Here is a 20,769-nt window from a genome sequence, read left to right as displayed (position 1 = left end):
GAAAGAAAGTAAGGCAATTAAAACATAGCTGTTAACTTTTCCCTTTTCTTGCGAGGAATCCTGTTTGGAATAAAGGAATTTCCCTTAAAAAACGGGAAAAGTTGGCAGCTATAAATTAAAAATGCATCACCGTCACATCTCTTCTGTAGAAACATGTTTACTGTAGTGCAGGATTAGGCAGAAGATAGAAGAGGATCCGCTAATAGATCTCTGGGTGATATAAAGTACTGTAGATTGGCAATGATTTTTGGCTCCCATTTAACAATGAATCCATTGTTTATGTTGCTGGTCTATATCATAAAGAAGAGCATAAGTAACTTACATTTATTTGTTAACAGCTGCAAGAATGTTAATGACTCAATACTGGCAAGTTACATTACTCCCTTCTTGGAAAAAATGGCTTGATAAAGTTCGGGATTTGGCTATAATAGCAAAAGGAGCATCTTATCTAAGAGTGAGAATTGCATGAAAATATAGAAACAAATTCTGGGAAAACTCGTTGCTCCTCATATAATATTATGAAGATAACAATGACCTCCCATGGAAGCAAATTCAAGTAGTTTGAGGGTTTTTTAAAAAAAACAACAATAAATATTGCAATTCTATACACACACACACACACACACACACACACACAGAATTTTATATTCTGAAGTATTTTCTTTCTTTCTGGAACCGTTTTGTTGATTATTGATAATAATTGTAACAGAAGCATGTTTTCCTCCACTAGATGGCACAGTACAACATTTGTAATAGTCTAGACTAGATTAAGTCAAAGCCTGGTTACTCTGCTATATTCTGCATGGCTCCCTTGTATGCGGAACAACATGAAAAACAGCGGACATTTGTTATAATCAAACAAAAATACTTTATTATTTACAAATATATGGATACAAATATGGGACGGAATGTCCATCTCATTGTCTTCAGCGTCACAGATCAACGTATTCATGATATATTCGCACCTCTGATCTTCTAACACTCTGAAGTGATCTAATGCTTTCGCTCCTCGTTCGCATGTTTGATTTCCTAAACATCCTTCTTGAAAATGATCTACACATGAAAAAGTAGATGATTGGATCTAGGCACACGTTGCACGCAGACAGGAAAAGTGTCACTTCCTTGCAGTAGTACAGGATTTTGTGTGCCGATTCGTCCAAAAGTTTATCTAGGTGGCCAAAAATAAAAGGTATTCTGCACAAATGATATGGCAAGAAACAGGTGAAAAACACTGCTACGACCACCCTTATGCTTTGGTTGTGCTTCCGTTTGCGACTTGAAGGACTGGTGAATTGTTTGCTTGATTTGTAGATATACTTTGATATTTCAATGTAACATCCTATCAATACTATCAGTACAACGACAAACATGCCGTTGTTGATGTAAATGACAGCTCTGTGCCATTTGACTCCCAGGGAACTCTTTAGCTTTAAGCAGTCGCCTATGTTTTTCCTAGTCGCATGACCATTTGTAAGGATCACATTTGGCAAGGCTAAAAATGCCATGACAATCCAAACGCACGCAGACAGAATCTTGGTGAACGTGATGCTGTACATCCTGGAATCCCCAAAGGGTTTCACCACTTTCAGATAACGATCGATGCTAATGAGTCCAAGGAACACAATCGTAGTGTACATGTTGGCGTAGAACAAAACGGTCGAATACCGGCACAGGAAAAAATGGAAGTACCATGGCCCCAGCCTTGAGTCCTGGATGATTTTAAACGGAAATGTCAGGGTCATCATCAAGTCCGCAACCACAATGTTTTTGAGGTAAAAGATAAAGCTGGTCTTGTTTCTGATGTGGAAGAAAATCCATACAGCCAAGCTGTTCAGTAAGATGCTAGCCAGGAATATGACGAGGTAAAGCACAGGTAAGACAATGGTTGTGAATTCATTACTGGTAGAATTCCCAGGTAGATCTTGTGAACAGTTGGCTAAAATACTGTTGCCTTGACCCAGATGTTGATGGTGATCTATAGGAATGATGGAAAGAAATGGTCTAAGTTGGTTTAACAATCGTAGCTATTCATACGGAACTATAAAAACAATAACTCAAGAGTTACCCCATAATCAAGAGTCACATCCCCATAGTTTATGTGAACAGAAGGAATCCAGAAACTGTTTCTGGATGCACACTCATCTATCACATTTGAGTAACTGTGGAGCATGTAGAAAGGGTGCAATTAGACATGATGGACTACTATGCTACTGAATAGCAGTTGTTTGGGATTAACAACTAGAGGTGGCTATTGCTTTTTGTCTCCGCTTGTGAAGCACCTGGAAGGGCTCTGCTGGAAATGTAGTGTTGGAATGCATAAATATTTGGTCTGATTCAGCAGGGTGGTTCTTAGGAGGTCAGCAGAGTGAGGTTCTACACCTGGTACAGCCAGGGGAGTTGCCCTCCTCTTTCAAGAAAATGTTTTTATTACACTGCTGTGTTTGCATGCTACAGAAAAGGGCTTCAGACCACAGCTCCAGCAATGAGGTGGCAGGGCGTGCATTGTTTTAAACTCCCAACAGCAGCCAGCTGCACAAGTATGCTTAGTGATGCCAGTGACTAAGATCCTGTCTGCATGCGAAGGCTTGTTGGGATGAGCCCTCGGAGTCTTATTCAAGGACACAAAAGGGTATTGAAAGGGAGGGGGAAAGACTGGAACATAAATATATGCTGTGTTCATAACTCTTAAGACCAGTTCAGCAGCAGAATGAGCTGCCTAAGGAAACTGTAAATTCTCCATTTATTGAAGGTTTGGAAGCAATGAGGCTGCAAGTCGAGTTCAGAGATTGTGCAGGGTAGTGCTAAATCTGGGACAACACGAGAACCACAGATCATCCCGCTCCTGTCTAGCCAAACCTTGGGTCCTGCTTTTTATGCCATTTGTGGTGCAACGCTGCAAGAGAGCCTCCCTTGCTTTAGGAACTCTTTGCCCACCAGTTGAGACTGCATCAGGCTTCTAAGTCACGTGAATCATAGGGTATTTTGGTGGCATGATGATCACGTAGTGAGGACCACCAGGTGCTTCATTAAATACCTAATTGCCAGTCTCTAGACTCATGAATGCAGTAGCAGGCTGTAGGTGAGTATCTGCTTGCATTCATACTTGCCAATCAGATCATTGTGCTATCGGCATTGATAGCACTGCTATATTTGTTTGTTTGTTTTTTTTAAGAGGAGAAGAGGGGGAGAATATGGAGTCTTCAATCTAGGGTTGCCCCAAACCTGACACCACAGGCGGTCTCTACTCTTCGGCACTGCCCATGCATTCCAAGCCCAGCAGCAAAAACTGTGTTAAGAGCTCCAAATGCTGGCTGCAGCTGTGTAGCAAGTAGAACTGCATGCATAGTGGTTTTCTGAATGTGGTGTATAGGTATGGTTATCTTTTTTAAATACCGTATATCAATAATGAGGGGCTTCATTAGGGGTACTTGTGAATTTTGATTATTAAAAAAGGGATGTTTGTGTGGACCAGGGGTAGTCTGTTTATTAGATTGTCTGAGGTTTAAAGACAATGACCTCATGAGCTTGGTTAGAATGCTAAGCAGGAATGGAAATAACCAATGGTTGTGTTTGGGAAGGCTTCTAAATGAACTGCTCTTATATGAAACTTAACTAATAATGTGATACTAAAAAGGAGGCACAACTGTATAAATTATTAACTCCTCTCTAAAACAACTGTATCAGGAATTCCTGATTTATTTATTTTTAAAGTCATTTACCTGGAAGCTTCACATATGACATGTTAGACCCCATTATTATTGTTGATTTGCAGGTCAAATGCTTTTCAGAAGACACACTGGTGGCAATTGATCTGGGACACATCATGGGTTGTACAAGTTCTAACGTCTGAAAAATATAGGAAGTGAAAATATTTACAATAGGCAAATACCTCAGTGTCAACAGCAGCATCTTTTAGTTTCTGGCTGAGCACAGAATGATGGCAGCTGTGCTACAGGCTTCGGCTTATAGGACAAAATTATGAACTCAGCTGCATCTTGGCCCTTAAGAGACAACTCAGACATGGCTTTTCCTCCATGGAGTTCAACTTAAAGTAAAGAGGAGATAGGTGTGCACCATCATCTATGAAGTGTGTGCATTTGCTTCCTGATGTGTCTTGTGGAAAATGCACTACATGGAAAGGATAGTCTAGCAGGCATGTCCAAAGTCCGTTTCTGGGGCCTAATCTGGCCCGCCGGCCGGCCCCTGTGGCAGTTAATTTTCTGGGGTAAAATCATAAAAAAACTTCAACAACTTCAATCCTAAAAAAAGGTTAACAAGTTTGGTTGGCCATTTGGTCGGCCCTCACGGCCCTTCACTTCATCAAATCTGGCCCTCTTTGAAAAAAGTTTGGACACCGATCCTTCCTCATACACACAGAGATGTGTCACTGTGAATGAAAAAGCTAGGACCAGCCCCGACTCTGGAAAAGGCTCCTACAATATCACTGCTCTCTTGGGCAATGCAGCTTTCTGTATAGCTTCTACATGCCCGTGCATTAATTACCAGCTCACTCCGCCACTAGCTTATAGTAGCTGTTGCCTTGTAACATGGACTCCCAAAGTAGTAATTATCTGGAGACAGACAGAAAATATTTTAATCGACTCCTATGGGTAAATTGTGAGCAACAATGAATGTAGCAACAAGGACAGACTATCTTGTGGGCAGGTGGTTGCATGTGAGAGAAACGAAGGCCAATACTTAATTCATTCCAAGCTAACACAAGTATATATTTTTCCATTTTAACTACATTTGTACAGCTGCCTGTAGTTTATTGATGCTTTAGCTAAAAGCCTGGGCATATCATGGATCCTTCAGCATCATCAATGGGATTCAATATAACTGTGTCCTGGTTGCAGACAATTAGCTCTCTATTAAATAAAAGTGATGCCTACCATTCTTGAGTTCTCACTTTCATCCACCAAAGACCAATTTACTTGATTAGATTTCTTGGGTAATAATCTCTGGGTTCCCTTTATCTTTTGATTGCTTTGCCCTTTCAAGGCAGACAATCAGCAACAAACGACAAGCTGAATGACTAATCTTGACTCACATAATCTTCATCCCAGGGTAAATTAGTATGTAAATACTACTGGGGTTGTTACCTCTGGTGGATGGATTAATGCAAAACACAGTGAAGAGTGAGCAATGTGAGAAATTTAGGCTAGGGAGTGTCATTCAAAATCAGAGATAGTTAAATTCAGGAAAATATCCCTGAGAATTTAACTTCTGGATTCTGGCTCATGTCTGGATCATGTCCATTACCCATGTTTCTTATTCTACTATAAACCCTGAGAAGTTCTGTAACAGTTTAGGATTGTGATAACATGTCAACCAATTATAAACAGGGCATTATTCCCAGCCTCTATCCTTCTTATTTCCGATATTCCGCCAATCTGTGCAATTTATGACCTACAACCAAATACTGTACAGGAACTATGGTTTATCTGCCTACTCAGAGTTCTGTAAATCTAGTTTTGCTGTTACCTTTCTGGGAATATTGAGCAACTGCAATACTGCCATAAATTGTGGGGAGCTGCACTCATTCGAGTCCCATGGTGGATTAGCTTGCCCCATTATAGAACTGTTTAAATATTTTGGGAGCGTTACAAATAAATTGCATTTCATTTTGTACATGGGTTTGATAAGTTTCCTGTCAATAATAAATTAAGATCGCAGATGATTAAAAGTTAGCGACGCCAAGAACATGGTAAATTTTACGCTATATGTAATTATGAAGAGAAAATAACCATTTCTACTCCCAGTGCTAAAATACATTTACATTCAATTAACAGAAGTAAATGCAGGTCCGCAGCCTAATTTGAACAGGTGCTTCACTTGCCAAACAATGGCTTCTAAACACCAAAAACTCAAATGGCCTGTTGCAGATAAACAACACTTCCAGTTGCCAGTTTTGTTCCAACCATGTAGTTTTATTCACATTGACGGTCTCAGAGTGGATCCAGAGTGCACAGCATCTCAGACTTCTCATACCACTTTGAAAAATTCCTTCAGTGAACTGATTTAAGAGGTCTAAGTAAGAAATCTAGTAAATATGCCCAAGCAACCAGTGGGCATCACTGAAATATCTACTCATCAGCCAGTCGGGTGGGAAATGCATTTCCTATCCATTTGTCTCTGTAGGACATAAGAACATAGGACAAGCCTTCTGGATCAGGCCAATGGCCCAGCTATTCCAGTGGCCAACCAGTTGCCTGTGGGAAGTATGCAAGCTGCCCACCTGTGGTTCCCTGTAACTGGGAGTAAAAATAATCACATCTTGACTGGTAGCCATTGATAGCCTTGTCTTCCATGAATTTGTCTAATCTTTTAAGCCCCTGAAGTTGGTGGCCATCACTGCATCTTGTAGGAGCAAGTTCCGTACTTTAACCTTTGTGCTGTGTGAATAATTACTTTCCTTTATTGGACCAGAATCTTCCATCATTCTGCATCATTGAATGTCCATGAGTTCTAGTGTTATGAAAGAAAGAGACAAAAACGTTTCTCTATCCGATTTCTTTATGCCTTGCAGAATTTTATCATGCAACCTCTTAACTTTTTTTGTAAATCAAAAAGTCCCAAACGCTGTAACCTTTCTTCTTGGTTTAATTGACTCCACTTTCTACATCTCTCCATTTGGAGGACTGTCCATTGACTCCTCCTGTATGCTTCCTGCTACTTAACCAATTTCTGATCCAAAAGACGGCTTCGCCTCTCGTTCCATGACTGTAAAGCTTGCACAGGAGCGTTTGTGCGGTACCTTGTCAATGAGATGCAGCAATTCAAGCTTCACTTGTGAAAGTGGAGGACCTTGGTTGGACTTCCATAGGAAACACTTGACTTCATACGCTGTGGTCTATGATGACTCTAAACAAGGAGAAAGCCCCATGATCTCAGCTTGCTGACACAGCTTTTACAGGTAGCAACTTCCTATGTTTTCGGCTTCCTCTCTTTCCAAACACCTCCCCTTTCTGCCCTTCCTTTCTCAATACAGTAGAGAGATTTCAAGATGCCTGGAACAATTTCAATATTGGTTTTACCAGCAGTGTGTGCTTATGAAGTCAGAAGACAGTGGTTTACCAAAGCCACTGAAAAAGGGACAAGTAGCAGTGACTTCAAGTTACAGCAAAGAATATAAAAGTTGGAACAGCAACTGAATCTGAACTGGAAACCCCCACAATGTCATCTGAAGCTATGTACACACTCATTGCACCAAGTGTAATCCTACTAGGAGCACAGGGATTGTAAAGCTTGGCTTCCTGTGTTGTGCGAATGCTTGACATTTTAGATTATTTATAGATACAGACAAAATTGTTGTACCCAACATGATGCCTTCCAAGGTGATGTTGGACTACAACTCCCATCATCCTTGACTGTTGGCCATGCTGGCGGGGCTGGTGGGGGTTGTAATCAGGAAACTTCTGAAAGGTCCCAGGTTCCCCATTGCTGTACTATACAATGAGCTGGGACTATTGTGTCTTGGATAGACGTAAAACATTTTTTAAAAGCATCCCTTAAAATGAGCAATTCTCCCCCAAAATGACATGTAATCTATAGGTTTTTAAGCCACCTCTGCCAACTCCTAGCAATAAACTTGCTCAATGAGGAGACCTGTGTGAGGCCCTTAACATGTTGGGAGTACTGGGCAGTTGTTCAAGCATGCCCTTGGATTGATCTTCCACTAACGAGCTTTGTCATCTTAAAGCTGTGCTTTCTCATTTGCTCTTTTCGTTAACTGCCAGCGTCCATGGCAGCCGTGGCACTAATTGGGCAATAGCTTCTTCAGTAATGCAAGCAGCACAGTGCTTCCCTTCATGCCCTTGTAGTGAACTCCTGTGAGCCTTAAAGGCATTCATGTCTACTGCATATGATCAGATGGGGACTTCAAAGCATTTCTTAACAGAAGCAAAGTCAGTTTCACTAGCATGGTATTGTCTTTGTGAAGACTTCCTCTACTCCTCTTTATTAGACTACTACTACTACTAGTAAGCCGTTAAATTGAAGTTAAACCCTACAACCCACAAACTTTATATGCTTGTTTTTCATTTAATCTTGTGAGAATTATTTTTGAGAGGCAAGAAAATATAATCCAGGTTGAGATGGAATTTTATATGGAAAGAAGGACCAAAGGCTCATCTAAACTAGTTGCCTTCCCAAAGCTGACAGCCGATATATGCCTTAAATATGAGTATGTTTTATCTTGTTTGAATCTTGCCTTTCTTCCAAGGAGTTCAGCATGACAGACATGGAGCTATTCTATTTTCACATCAGGGCTCTAAGGTGGGGATTCCTAAAGTGCTCAGTGGACCACCAGTAGTGCATGGACTTCAACCAGGAGGCCCATGTTGGTGACTCTGCATAGCGGTGTTGTATCTATGTGTGTGTGAAGAATGGTGGACACAGCAGCTGAGCGCGCGTGAAGAACAGCTGGCATAGTGGCTACTTCACAATTCTTATAATTTGGTGGTCTCCTAGAAGGTGAGCAGAATGGAACAGAAGTGATTGAGGAGGAGGCTCTGCCTTAGCGAAATAAGCAAGACAGGGGAAGGTCTGGAGTTAAGTGATCTGCCAAGACCTGAAGCAATTTTCAAGTGATCCAGGGGAAACCATGTTTGGTAACTACTGCTCTAAAGAGTACATATGATGTAGAAGGTGAATTGCCAAAAGCTAGCTCCAAGTTCAATAAAATAATTGCAGCATCTTACATTGACTTTTAATCCTTTCTTCTTCTAATCCTGACCAGGTGTGGACAGACACCTACCCTTAAAAAAACCCAACCAGGATATTTTCATAGTATTGTAAATGTTTCCTTCCTTGCAATTAGGGATGTCGACAGAAGCTTAACGTGGTATTTGTTAATGCTGGAGAGAAAGAGAGAAAAAAGCCTGCAATGCTGATCCAGTAAGAACCTCAGTGCAGAGGAATATTTTAAGCCTCATATGTTTTATAGGTTGTGTTGCTACATATTTAGCATCATTAAAGTAAAGCCTCTGCAATAAATATGTGTAAAGTACACACTCCTGCATATATGGTGCAATTTGTTGTTGTTAATGCTGATGGACTGGTTTGTGTATCTGAGCGACATAGCTAAATTATAGGTTACGGGATACACTGAAATTATGATGAGTTAATAGCATCTAAATTGCTTATGGTGTTGGATTATTTGACCTATTTAAAAAAAGCCATCACGGTGACGAAAAACCCCGTATGGAAGCCATACAATGCCCAGTTTGGTTTCTCTTTCCCAGATTGTGTATGACTTTGTTTTCAAGCATCCGACTACATTTAGGTTGTGTTTTACTATTTTAAAAAGGTGCTAAAATGTTGCCAAGCTTGAGCCTTGGTATAAATTTCACCACTACAGATGAATGCAGTTTAGCTTTCTTTCTTTTTTAAATGCTGAATAAATGGCATTGGGATATCCTAAGGCAGCCCTCCAGATGTTTTGGGACTACAACTCCCATCATCCCTAGCTAACAGGACCAGTGGTGAGGGATGATGGGAGTTGTAGTCCCAAAAACATCTGGAGGGCCAAGTTTGCCTATGCCTGTCCTAAGGACTTTTCCTGTGTTTCAGCCATTTTGCCAGGTGTGAGGTAAAGAGATGTATGTAATGAGCAAATCATGATGCTGCTTCCTCAGCAAAGTCTGCCTATCCCATTCAGGCAAAATGACATACCTCCTGACAGTCACACTTTACCAAGAACAGTTTCTATTTTCTGGTTCTTATTCATAAAACCATTGACTTAGATACTAATTAGGCATCCATGAATAGAAGGTCTCATTCATGGAACCAAGATTCTGGCAGACAATTCCACCAGCAAAGGTGGGGGTGGAAGAGGAGGCTGTAATTTTTGTTGAGTCCCCTCTTTATCCTGTAGCCCACAGCATCACTCGTCATGTTGCTCTGGAGGGTCCCCAACCCTCTAGCACAACTGTTAGGGGGCAGACAGGACTTCAGGAGGAAGAGGGAACCAACAAAAGTAGTATCTGTTCTCTCTTCCACTTGCATGATTGGAGTGTCAGATGACTGGACCTTCAGGCAGGGTCCCCCACTTCCTCCCAGTGGTTCCAAACTCAGAATCCTAGCCACTGCCCCAATTCTTGCCCATTTGTGATGCCTTGATGATTTTTTGTTATTGCTGCTAGCTTTGTTATTCCTCACAGTTTTAACTCTTGTTTCCAAAGTCTCTAGAAGATAAAACTCTGAGTGGGTGGAAGCATTATCTTTAAGGAAGAACATAATGGGAAGGTGAAGAACAGCCTAGCCACATCCACCAGCCAGAGAAGGAGCACCTTCAGAGAGTTTACATTGTCCCCTCGTTTTTTGAAAGAATTCTCTGTTCCAGCCCTCAGTTGTCCGGGCAATGGAGAGGAGAATGGAAATGTATGATGGCCCTGTCCATCAGCCAGGGGACTGAGGGCTATTGTGTTGTGGATGTTACAATAGGTTTTGAGATTTGTTTTGTTTTAAATTAACCTGTTTGCTTTTAGGCTGCCTATAGAATCATTCAAAAACAACATTGCACAAGAATCTAGATGCATACCAAATAGACTTGGATCTATTCCCCCACCCTCCGCTCCGACAGTAGGAAAGTTGACTGAGAAGAGTTCTGCTCAAGGGATGCTTTCACTAGTGAAAGGTGGAGGGTGGTGGAGAGAGAGGGAGAGAACGCAACTTTTACAGGTCCTCACCCCAGTCCCTTACACCCTCCAGCAATCTGCAAGCCTCTAAGCAATGTCCTGTACCTCTCTGTACTAGTTTGGTTTTCTGATATTCATTTGTGTGTCATGTTTGTTACTTGATGCCCTGGCCACTTATGAGAGGAAGGCCAGGATAATTTTATTTTATTTTAAAAAGAAATACTTAAGTTTAAATTAATAATTATTAATATTTTTAGAAATATAAAAGTTATCTTTAATTAATGTACTAGATGATCCTCAGGGTCCCTTCCAACTCTACAGTTATATGATTCTATGTATTAAATTTGCTAATTTAAATACTAAATTATTTAAATGATTATAAAAGAAAATCTGTCCTGGAGTTCTGAACATTGTAGGTGGTGATGCTGGGGGCTACAGGGGGAGTTGGCAAAAGTCTTGCTGCCACCTTCTGCCAGTGGGATTCCTCTACTTGATCAAGTGCCTTCCAAGGATGGAAAGAGCCTATATACCGTATTTTTCGCACCATAGGACGCACCGGACAATAGGACGCACCTTGTTTTAGAGGGGGGAGAACAAGGGAAAAAAATTCTTCCGCTCTCTGACCAGTGCCCCTTCAGCAAAGCGGCAGGAAGCACTGCGCAGAGAGTGGGAGAATTTTCCCCCTCTTGTTTTCCCGCTCTAAAACAAGGTGCCATTTAAGGTGCGTTCAGGTGGCTACCAGTGTGGTGTAGTGGTTAAGAGCGGTAGTCTTGCAATCTGGGGAACCGGGTTCGCGTCTCCGCTCCTCCACATGCAGCTGCTGGGTGACCTTGGGCCAGTCACACTTCTGTGAAGTCTCTCAGCCCCACTCACCTCACAGAGTGTTTGTTGTGGGGGAGGAAGGGAAAGGAGAATGTTAGCCGCTTTGAGACTCCTTCGGGTAGTGATAAAGCGGGATATCAAATCCAAACTCTTCTTCTTCTTCTTCTACCTTGGAAGCCTGGAGAGCTAGAGGGGTCAGTGCGCACCGACCCCTCTCGCTCTCCTGGCTTCAGGTTCCTTTCGACCTGCTCTTTGGGGCTGGCGGGGGGAAGCCCACCACCAGCCCCAAAGAGCAGGTCTGGGAGCAGCGGAAAGGCGCAGCGGAGAGGCTGCTGCCATAGTCACGCGTCACTTCTCCAGCTGGGAGAGGGTCGCGGGGCTATGGCTTCTTTATCCCCGTCCGCGCTCTCCCGGCTGGAGAGGTGACGCACGGCTATTGAGGCTCCTGCCATAGCCGCGCGTCACCTCTCCAGCCGGGAGAGGGTCGCGAGGGGCTGCTTTAGTCCCGCGCGCGCTCTCCCGGCTGGAGAGGTGATGCGCGGCTATGGAGGCTCCTGCCATAGCCGCGCGTCACCTCTCCAGCCGGGAGAGGGTCGCGAGGGGCTGCTTTAGCTCCGCGCGCGCTCTCCGGGCTGGAGAGGTGACGCGCGGCTATGGAGGCTCCTGCCATAGCCGCGCGTCGCCTCTCCAGCCGGGAGAGTGTCGCGGGGGGCTGCTTTAGCTCCGTGCGCGCTCTCCGGGCTGGAGAGGTGACGCGCGGTTATGGAGGCTCCTGCCATAGCCGCGCGTCACCTCTCCAGCCGGGAGAGGGTCGCGGGGGGCTGCTTTAGCTCCGCGCGCGCTCTCCCGGCTGGAGAGGTGACGCACGGCTATGGAGGCTCCTGCCAGAGCCGCGCGTCGCCTCTCCAGCCGGGAGAGGGTCGCGAGGGGCTGCTTTAGCTCCGCGCGAGCTCTCCCGGCTGGAGAGGTGACGCGTGGCTATGGAGGCACCTGCCTGAGCCGCGCGTCACCTCTCCAACCGGGAGAGGGTCGCGGGGCTATGGTGTCTTCGCTCCATAGGACGCACACACATTTCCCCTTCATTTTTGAAGGGGAAAAAGTGCGTCCTATAGAGCGAAAAATACGGTACCCCCTTATTTCATGGGAATGTCTGTAGCTCAGTGGTACAGCATCTGCTTTGCATGCAGAAAGTCCCACTTTCAATCCCCAGGGTCTCCAGGATGAGCTGGAAATGTCCCTTGCCTGAAACCCTGGAGAGCCAGTGTCAGTCAGTGAAAATACTGAGCTGAATGGGCCAACAGTGTGACTCAGTGTAAGTCAGCTTCCTATTTTCCTATCCGGTTCCCTTATACAACAAGGGACTTTCCATTTCATGGCCTGCAGTTACTGTGGCATATTCTGAACTGCTAAACCTAACTGTCCAATACAACACCTGTGCTATCCGTAGCCTTAACAGAAAGAACCACCCCCCCCCTTGGCTTTTAAATGAGTGGAAGACAGCGTATTGTATTGGAAAATAAATAAGAGCAGCTGTTCGGTAAATAAAAAGGTAAAGGGAACCCTGACCATTAGGTCCAGTCGTGACCGACTCTGGGGTTGCACGCTCATAGAATCATAGAATCATAGAGCCCACAAGGGCCATCGAGTCCAACCCCCTGCCAAGCAGGAAACACCATCAGAGCACTCCTGACATATGGTTGTCAAGCCTCTGCTTAAAGACCTCCAAAGAAGGAGACTTCACCACACTCCTTGGCAGCAAATTCCACTGTCAAACAGCTCTTACTGTCAGGAAGTTCTTCCTAATGTTTAGGTGGAATCTTCTTTCTTGTAGTTTGGCTCCATTGCTCCGTGTCTGCTTCTCTGGAGCAGCAGAAAACAACCTTTCTCCCTCCTCTATGTGACATCCTTTTATATATTTGAACATGGCTATCATATCACCCCTTAACCTCCTCTTCTCCAGGCTAAACATTCCCAGCTCCCTTAGCCATTCCTCATAAGGCATCGTTTCCAGGCCTTTGACCATTTTGGTTGCCCTCCTCTGGACACGTTCCAGTTTGTCAGTGTCCTTGAACTTCATCTCACTCTATAGGCCGAGGGAGCTGGCGTTTGTCTGCAGACAGCTTCCGGGTCATGTGGCCAGCATGACTAAGCCACTTCTGGCGAACCAGAGCAGCAAACAGAAACGCCGTTTACCTTCCCACCGGAGCGGTCCCTATTTATCTACTTGCACTTTGACGTGCTTTCAAACTGCTAGGTTGGCAGGAGTTAGGTAAATAGTACTTTAATAATGTATAAGAGTAGTGATGGGGGAGATTGTGAAGACTCTTTGTAAGAGTACAGTGGTGCCTCAGGTTAAGTACTTAATTCATTCCGGAGGTCTGTTCTTAATCTGAAACTGTTTTTAACCTGAGACACCACTTTAGCTAATGGGGCCTCCCGCTGCTGCCGCGCCGCTGGAACACAATTTCTGTTCTCATCCTGAAGGAAAGTTTTTAACCCAACGTAATATTTCTGGGTTAGCGGAGTCTGTAACCTGAAGTGTATGTAACCTGAAGCGTATGTAACCTGAGGTACCACTGTACAGGGGAGTCCTAAGAATGTCTTTTGCTTTCATCTGTGTGACATGCAGCTAGAGGCTATGGAATTATTGGGTTGGTCTCAAGTGTCAAGTTAGATTGGAGATGCAAGGGGAAGGAGTGTAGGTCTCTGAATAATAAAAGTTGAGGTTCCTAGGTAGGAGCCCACTGTGAAGGAGCATAGTGAATCTGGAGACGGGAAAGAGAGGTTGCAGATGTAGGTCACGTCTGCCGAGTTAGGAAAGGGGACGTATTGTTAAAATAGGTGTGGACGTTGCTCAGCATTGCATTGTGGGGTGGAGCACAAGACCTGACTAAGGGTGATGGATTCCTAAAATTAACTCTGCAATTAAGAGAAGGAATTCTAGACTTTTTGTTATTTTAATGCACACCTAGCTATTGTTCCAAATGGTCTTTTAATTTTAGTGATTTTCTGTTGGTAGTACAATGAACACAAAGTTGTTTAGCAGGTGAGTTCTTAAGTGTGCGCGTTATGTGCATGTTACCATTTCTAAACAGAGGAATGAAGCAGCTTCTCCTTTCTTCCTACAGACTTCATTTCTGCCTATGTAAACTACCAGGCATGTTTCTCTGATATATTGGAGAGATACTTTCTATTCCTTTATTACCCAACCACATTCCTTGTTCCATTAAAAAAACCCTCTCTACTCCATCTGCCCCATTGTCAGAACAGGTACCATTTTAATGCAAAAATAGCACTTGGCCACACCTCTCATTGGGGGCATAGAAACCTTTGACCTTTGGATGGCTGGAATATCAGCCACTGTATGTAAGAGTTACAGCTGCAGCTCTGCTGACTTTTGCCCTTGGCACCACCATTTTCGGGCTGAAAGTGTTTCTTCACCCCAGGTTACATGAACAGGATTAACTAAACCACTAATTTAATTAAGCTCCAGCAGACAGACTGTCCACTCAGCCACTAGGAAGCATGAAGTTGCATGTTTGTGTGTGTGTGTTAACACATGCCTTTTGCTTTCCTAACATTTTTATATTGTCCTTTCTCTACGTTGCTCAGGGCACTTCATGTTTCTTCCCCACCCGAATCCCCCCAAATATGGTCATATTTGAGACATAAATGTGAAGAGTTGACTTGGCTGGAGTACAACCCAGTAGCTGTCCTTTGGATAGATTGCCTGGGTGTGCTATTTAAGTGCTTCCGGTCCCCCACTATATACATGAGCATGGGCAAATCACAAAAAAATGACATGAACAAATCACTCCAGTGATGAATGCTGGAGCTGAAATGCCACACCGAGAATCTGGGAAGCTGCCAAGTGATCTGCCCTTAGACATTTGCTTTCAGGCTTAAATAACTGAGCTGCAGGAGCTACAGAAATCTTTGTTTTAAGTCTCCCGCTGGACAGAGACTCCATGATCCCCAGATGATTACTTAGACGGCATTGCAGCATGGCTGGGTAGCTCTGTTAATCAGTGGCTTCTGCAGCTTTGCTTTTGACTTGCAGCTGACATCAGTGGCCGGGAAGGGGGAGAGAATTAACTTCCTGTGTCTAAAGCTGAAAAAGCAGCTATGGAGGGGCAAGGGAGGAGAAGAGATGAGTCAGTTCTTCTAGGGCTCTCTAACAGTCACCCTCAAACGTCTGCGCATCGGAAGCTATCACTGGGACAGCTTTCTGCTTGATGCCATTTCAGTCAAGCTAGATGTGACCTTGCCAACAAAGGTATGTATAGTTAAAGCCATGGTTTTCCCAGTAGTGATGTATGGAAGTGAGAGCTGGACCATAAAGAAGGCTGGTCGCCAAAGAATTGATGCTTTTGAATTATGGTGCTGGAGGAAACTCTTGAGAGTCCCATGGACTGCAAAAGATCAAACCTATCCATTCTGAAGGAAATCAGCCCTGAGTGCTCACTGGAAGGACAGATCCTGAAGCTGAGGCTCCAATACTTTGGCCACCTCATGAGAAGAGAAGACTCCCTGGAAAAGACCCTGATGTTGGGAAAGATGGAGGGCACAAGGAGAAGGGGGCGACAGAGGAAAAGATGGTTGGATAGTGTTCTCAAAGCTACCAGCATGAGTTTGACCAAACTGCGGGAGGCAGTGGAAGACAGGACAGGCGTGCTCTGGTCCATGGGGTCACGAAGAGTCGGACACGACTAAACGACTAAACAACAACAGATGTGATGGGAGTCCCATCCTTATGAAGCAGGGATACCAGGGCACTTTACAGGAAAATGAGTACATGAGGAAGGGGAGAGAAACAACCCACTAACCCTCACTTACTTCACTGTGCTCTCCTGCATTAAGACATTTTCTTAGTTCAGGTTCAGTCTTGGAGCCAGGCTAGGGGAGAATGCTGCTTAAAGCAATGGGACGCATTCAGCAAAGTCAGGCAGGGGACAAGAAATGGGCTTCTTTTCCATCCTGTGGGCACTCCTTTTCATGCAAAGAGTAAACCCTCCACACATGCGGACTGAGCAGCCGTGTTGATAAAACTACATGTGACTACACTTAGCCTGTTTGGCTATGAGTAGTTTTGGTTCTGGACAGGGAGGAGCTTTGAACCCCTAATGATGGTTTTTAAAAATTCTAACACTATTTTTTTCTTTAACTTGTAGAAATAGGTAGCACTGGGTAGAGTGCAATACACAGAAACATTTCTTAATTTAAATATTTAGAAGTTTTTGTATCATAACATTTAGCAGTTGCTTTGCTTCTAAAAGGTCTTTCCAGAAACCTGGCCAGGATTCTAGAATGGCATTTTGCTATTCTGCTACCGTTGTAAACTTTACACTTTGTTCACCTGACAAGCTGTGTGTGTGTGTGTGTGTGTGTGTGTGTGCAACATATAACCTTCAAAGCTAAAACAGCGAAGAAATGAAAGATTTTCTATCCAAAGAATCTCCTGTACTTGTCATTCTGCACGTTTATCATAAAAGAGTTTTTGCAGATTGAATAACTACTCTACTAGAATTAGATACTTACTCTCCTGTGATGCTAATTATACTAAAAATAGAAGTTAAGTTAGAATTTGAGAAAACAACAAATAATTAAAAAAACTTGCCTCCTCTTCCCATTCTGACATTCTGTAGTATTCTCTGCACTCAATCAGTCCAGAACAGTTTGTAGTATCATGTTGGATGGACTGGTTCCTCTGTGAACTGAGTAGTATAACATTGCACGGTGCATTTCAGAATGCCAGGGCTCCCTGGGCACCTTGGGAATTGGAGCAACCCAGACAGTGTTGCATGCTACTACACGTACAGAGAACTGTGTGGCAGGTGAGTTAACTCTGCCTAGAGTTCCTTTAGGGTGGGGAGTGGAAGAAAGGCACTTGTGGTTAGGGAACGAAGACTGGTGTGCGTGTGTAACAAGAGGGTTAAACTAAAGGATAAAAAGAGGCTGAAATGAGACGGGAAAGAGAGGCAAAGGTTGAAAAAAAGAGAAAACCCTCAGAAAGCAGAACCTGTTAACACTCTGTTTGGTTCTCCTCCCACAAACTGTGAAATAGAAATGGGTACTTTCAAGTGACCCGTTTACTGAGCATCCTGAAACATTTGCAGGGAAATTAGAAGTCAGTTATTTAACGAGCATTCATTCCGATTTGTTTAATGTTACATGGTATTGCTTCAAAGCAAGTGTTATCCCACACTTCACACTGCATTTTCCAGTCACCTTTCTTATCACAAAAAAAATCCAGCCTTTTGGAGAAGTGGACCCAAGAGCTCCATGTAAACTTTAATTGAACAAACTGAATCTGTCAGGATGTGACAGAATCCCAACAGTGACAGCCTGGAAGCACCCAGTGACATATTTCACGCATGCCCACTTCTCTTTCCCCCACCATACAGGCATCCCTAGTTATTTCTCTGCAGCTGCTGCACAAAGGTTTATGCTCCGTACAAGAGCAAAACCAGGCCTATGGAGACTAGGGAGAACTTCAGGATTAGCAGTGGAAGACAGATGAATGACAAAAAAAAAAAGCATACAAATTAAACCATTTTTCTTATGATTTTGAACGAGGAGCAAAGGGGACAGTTGAAAAAGCATACATTGTCTGATGTACCATAAAAGCACGCCTGGATTTTGTAAAAGCAATAAGGTATCCTTGTTTCTTTCCAAGCAAAGCAATGTATATACCGCAGTGTAATCTTGGAAACATCTCAAGATTTAAAATTCATATAATAAAAGTGATATCAGTTCACATATCTGAAAGACTTGAAACAGGTTGTGTATAAGCTAAGTAGAAAAACTTTAATCTGTTGGCTGCTCTGCATTTATCATAAATTTAGCTGAACACCCAAAAAAATTACTCCAGTTCATGGTGTACTAAGCTGAGGGGCTTTTAATGCCCTTGTTTCTGGTGTTTTCCAGAGATTCCTTGCCTGGCGTGTTCTAGCATGAACTTCTTATGCCTCATTAGAGCAATTAAAGAGAATATAAACCCAATGCTATGTTTGCTGAGCAAGACCCAGCAGATCTAAGAAGAACCTTTCAAGTCATTTTTTAAAAAGTTATAGGTTCCTAATTTCATAATTGCCTGTTATACAACATGAGAGTTTAACCTAGCAACTTTTTTTGTGTACTGCACAGAAATGTTTTTGTTTTTCAACTTTTGGAACTAGACAAATAAAATCAATCTAGACTAGAGATACAAACCAATGGAAGCCTAAACGTACAAACACCTTGTTTTGACTTCACACATTTCGCCAAGAACGATTTGAAAATTTGAGGTATCGTTAAAGTACAAGCCTTCTATTTGCACTCTTTTGACATAAATATAAAATAAATTACCTGTCATCTGTGTTGCTCTTCATTTGGCTTTTTGTTGTCAATGCTTGTAGCAATGTCTCCACGGTGCATTATATTCTTCCAAAACATTAAAGTCTTGTTTGCTTTCTCCAGGACAAGAACAAACACACGTTTTGAACTAAGTATCCGAAGATTCTAAGTAAGGTGGATTTATAAATTAGACGTAGGGGTAAATCAGGCCCACAATTAAAGCGTGCTGGCTTCCAAGTTCTTTACTCCTGGTCTGAATGGTCTGAGCCAGGAAGAACTTGAGTGACAAGCTGTTTCAGCCTTAGAGATGACTCATGAGCTAGCGTAGGTGAGATTTGAAAACTTGGGGCTCACTTCCTGGCTCTGCAGTAAAATTAAAGTGACAGACTGTGATTCAGTTGTGATGGCACTGTAAAGGGTTGGAAAACATGTTTTACAGGATGCTTACAGAAGTTATATTTCATACTATTTAATTAAATAAATAATAAAAATTCCGAAAACCAGCAATAATAACAGAACTGTTTCCCCCAACGGCAGATGTTTTGTGATATTGAAAGCAATGGGGAAATTGCGCTGGGAAGTGTGGAACAGTATTTGCTTGATGGAATGAGGTCTAACTCCACCCTGCAAATAGATAGGAATGAATCCGCAATAAATAGCCAGCATCAACTAACCTCCCCACAATCTTTGTGGTGGAAAACATTCAAGATGACTGTTCCGTAAAAAGATGGTGTTGAAGTGACCATAGTCCCTCAGTTGCTAAAAGCATCAATTGTGGACCTTGGCCTCGGTCCTGTATAGCTGAAGGAGCATCTCCATCCCCATCGTTTAGGCCCGACACTGAAATCCAGTACCAAGGGCCTTCTGGCGGTTCCCTCATTGCGAGAAGTGAGGTTACAGGGAACCAGACAGAGGGCCTTCTCGGTAGTGGCGCCCGCCCTGTGGAACACCCTCCTGGCAGATGTCAAGGAAATAAGCAGCTATCTTATCTTTAAAAGACTTCTGAAGGCAGCCCTGTTTAGGGAAGTTTTTAATATTTAATGCTGTATTGTTTTTAACACTCGATTGGGAGCAGCTCAGAGTGGCTGAGGAAACTCAGCCAGATGGGTGGGGTATAAATAATAAATTATTATTATTATTATAGATAACTATAAGTAGACAATTTACTCCAGCAAGGAACTGAGGGTTTCTTTTAAACCTTTCTTGGGCCATACTACCCCTGCCAGGCCTTGTCTCTTTCCTAAAGAGTGGAGAGTTTAAGAGGTCTGGAAGCCATGTAACATCTTAAATGACCAGTCCCACCCTGTCTGTTGTCTGTGTTGGTGAGCAGGTATAGGGAGATGTGAGGTCCCTTATTTAGAAAAGAAAACATCCCACTTCAGGGGACTCTGGCTCAGGAGTTGTGCTCCTGGGTGTCTCTAATTCAAGGGGGTCCTCAGTGACTTGGGTTTGGACTTGGGTTCAGCCCCTCTGCAGCTGGTCCTCTTAATATGACTGGTCCATCCTCCTCTCATTCTGGGCTCCTGCATGAGGTGGGTTGTAACACTGTACGGCAAATGTATTTTTTTCTCTCTGTTCCGCTTCATCTCTGAAAACATGTCAACTCTTCCTTGCAAAAAAATTTTTTGCCAGTGCAATCACTGCAAGGTGGAGCTACCACACACTTATACGTCACCAAAAAAGGAGGCAATGCATCACTGAAAAAGAGGACACAGACGTGCATATGTTAATTAAGACTGCAGTCTTGTGGACACTCATGGAACGCAGTGAGCTCCACTTCTTTGAAAACATGCTTAGGACTGCACTGTTATATGTATAGATGAGTATGTTATAATAATTGTAATAGATTATAATACGTCTCGCCACCATGACTAGATGGGCTGCTGCCTGCGTGCTATCTGTTGATGGGCAGCCACTATGTTATGGGAGAATTTATGGGATCTTTAAAACTAGACTGTTCTGGATGGTCAGA

The 20,769-nt window shown here is 43.2% G+C and overlaps 3 protein-coding genes across 9 annotated transcripts in view; 1 reads left to right on the top strand and 2 right to left on the bottom strand.

Annotated features, from left to right (window-relative positions):
• The window catches only part of P2RY14 (purinergic receptor P2Y14), a 28,910-nt gene extending 9,960 nt beyond the window's left edge, over positions 1-18,950 (bottom strand). The window contains exon 1 of one of the 2 annotated variants that reach the window (XM_081911343.1): positions 18,810-18,950. The gene's annotated coding sequence lies outside the window, so the exon portion shown is untranslated. Of the gene's footprint in view, positions 1-17,079; positions 17,198-18,809 lie in introns of those variants that run through there. The other variant, XM_081911344.1, reaches the window with a different exon arrangement.
• Positions 1-20,769, top strand: part of MED12L (mediator complex subunit 12L) — a 168,626-nt gene that overhangs the window by 65,484 nt on the left and 82,373 nt on the right. The window lies entirely within an intron of this gene.
• GPR87 (G protein-coupled receptor 87) lies at positions 845-18,950 on the bottom strand. 3 transcript variants are annotated; one of them, XM_081911285.1, is made up of 3 exons: positions 18,810-18,950; positions 3,720-3,846; positions 845-1,975 (listed from the first exon to the last, which is right to left on the bottom strand). In XM_081911285.1, exons 2-3 carry the CDS (start codon positions 3,823-3,825, stop codon positions 933-935), a joined length of 1,149 nt encoding a protein of 382 aa, XP_081767411.1. In that variant the 5' UTR covers positions 3,826-3,846; positions 18,810-18,950; the 3' UTR covers positions 845-932. The 3 variants fall into 3 exon arrangements, with proteins under 3 accessions (XP_081767411.1, XP_081767410.1, XP_081767412.1); XM_081911284.1 differs by lacking the exon at positions 18,810-18,950 and adding an exon at positions 17,080-17,217; XM_081911286.1 differs by lacking the exon at positions 18,810-18,950 and adding an exon at positions 6,758-6,864.

Source organism: Podarcis melisellensis (assembly GCF_964234715.1).
Source record: "Podarcis melisellensis genome assembly, chromosome: 5".
Classification (NCBI taxonomy): Eukaryota; Metazoa; Chordata; class Lepidosauria; order Squamata; family Lacertidae; genus Podarcis; species Podarcis melisellensis.
This window is presented reverse-complemented; position numbering and strand designations above follow the sequence as displayed.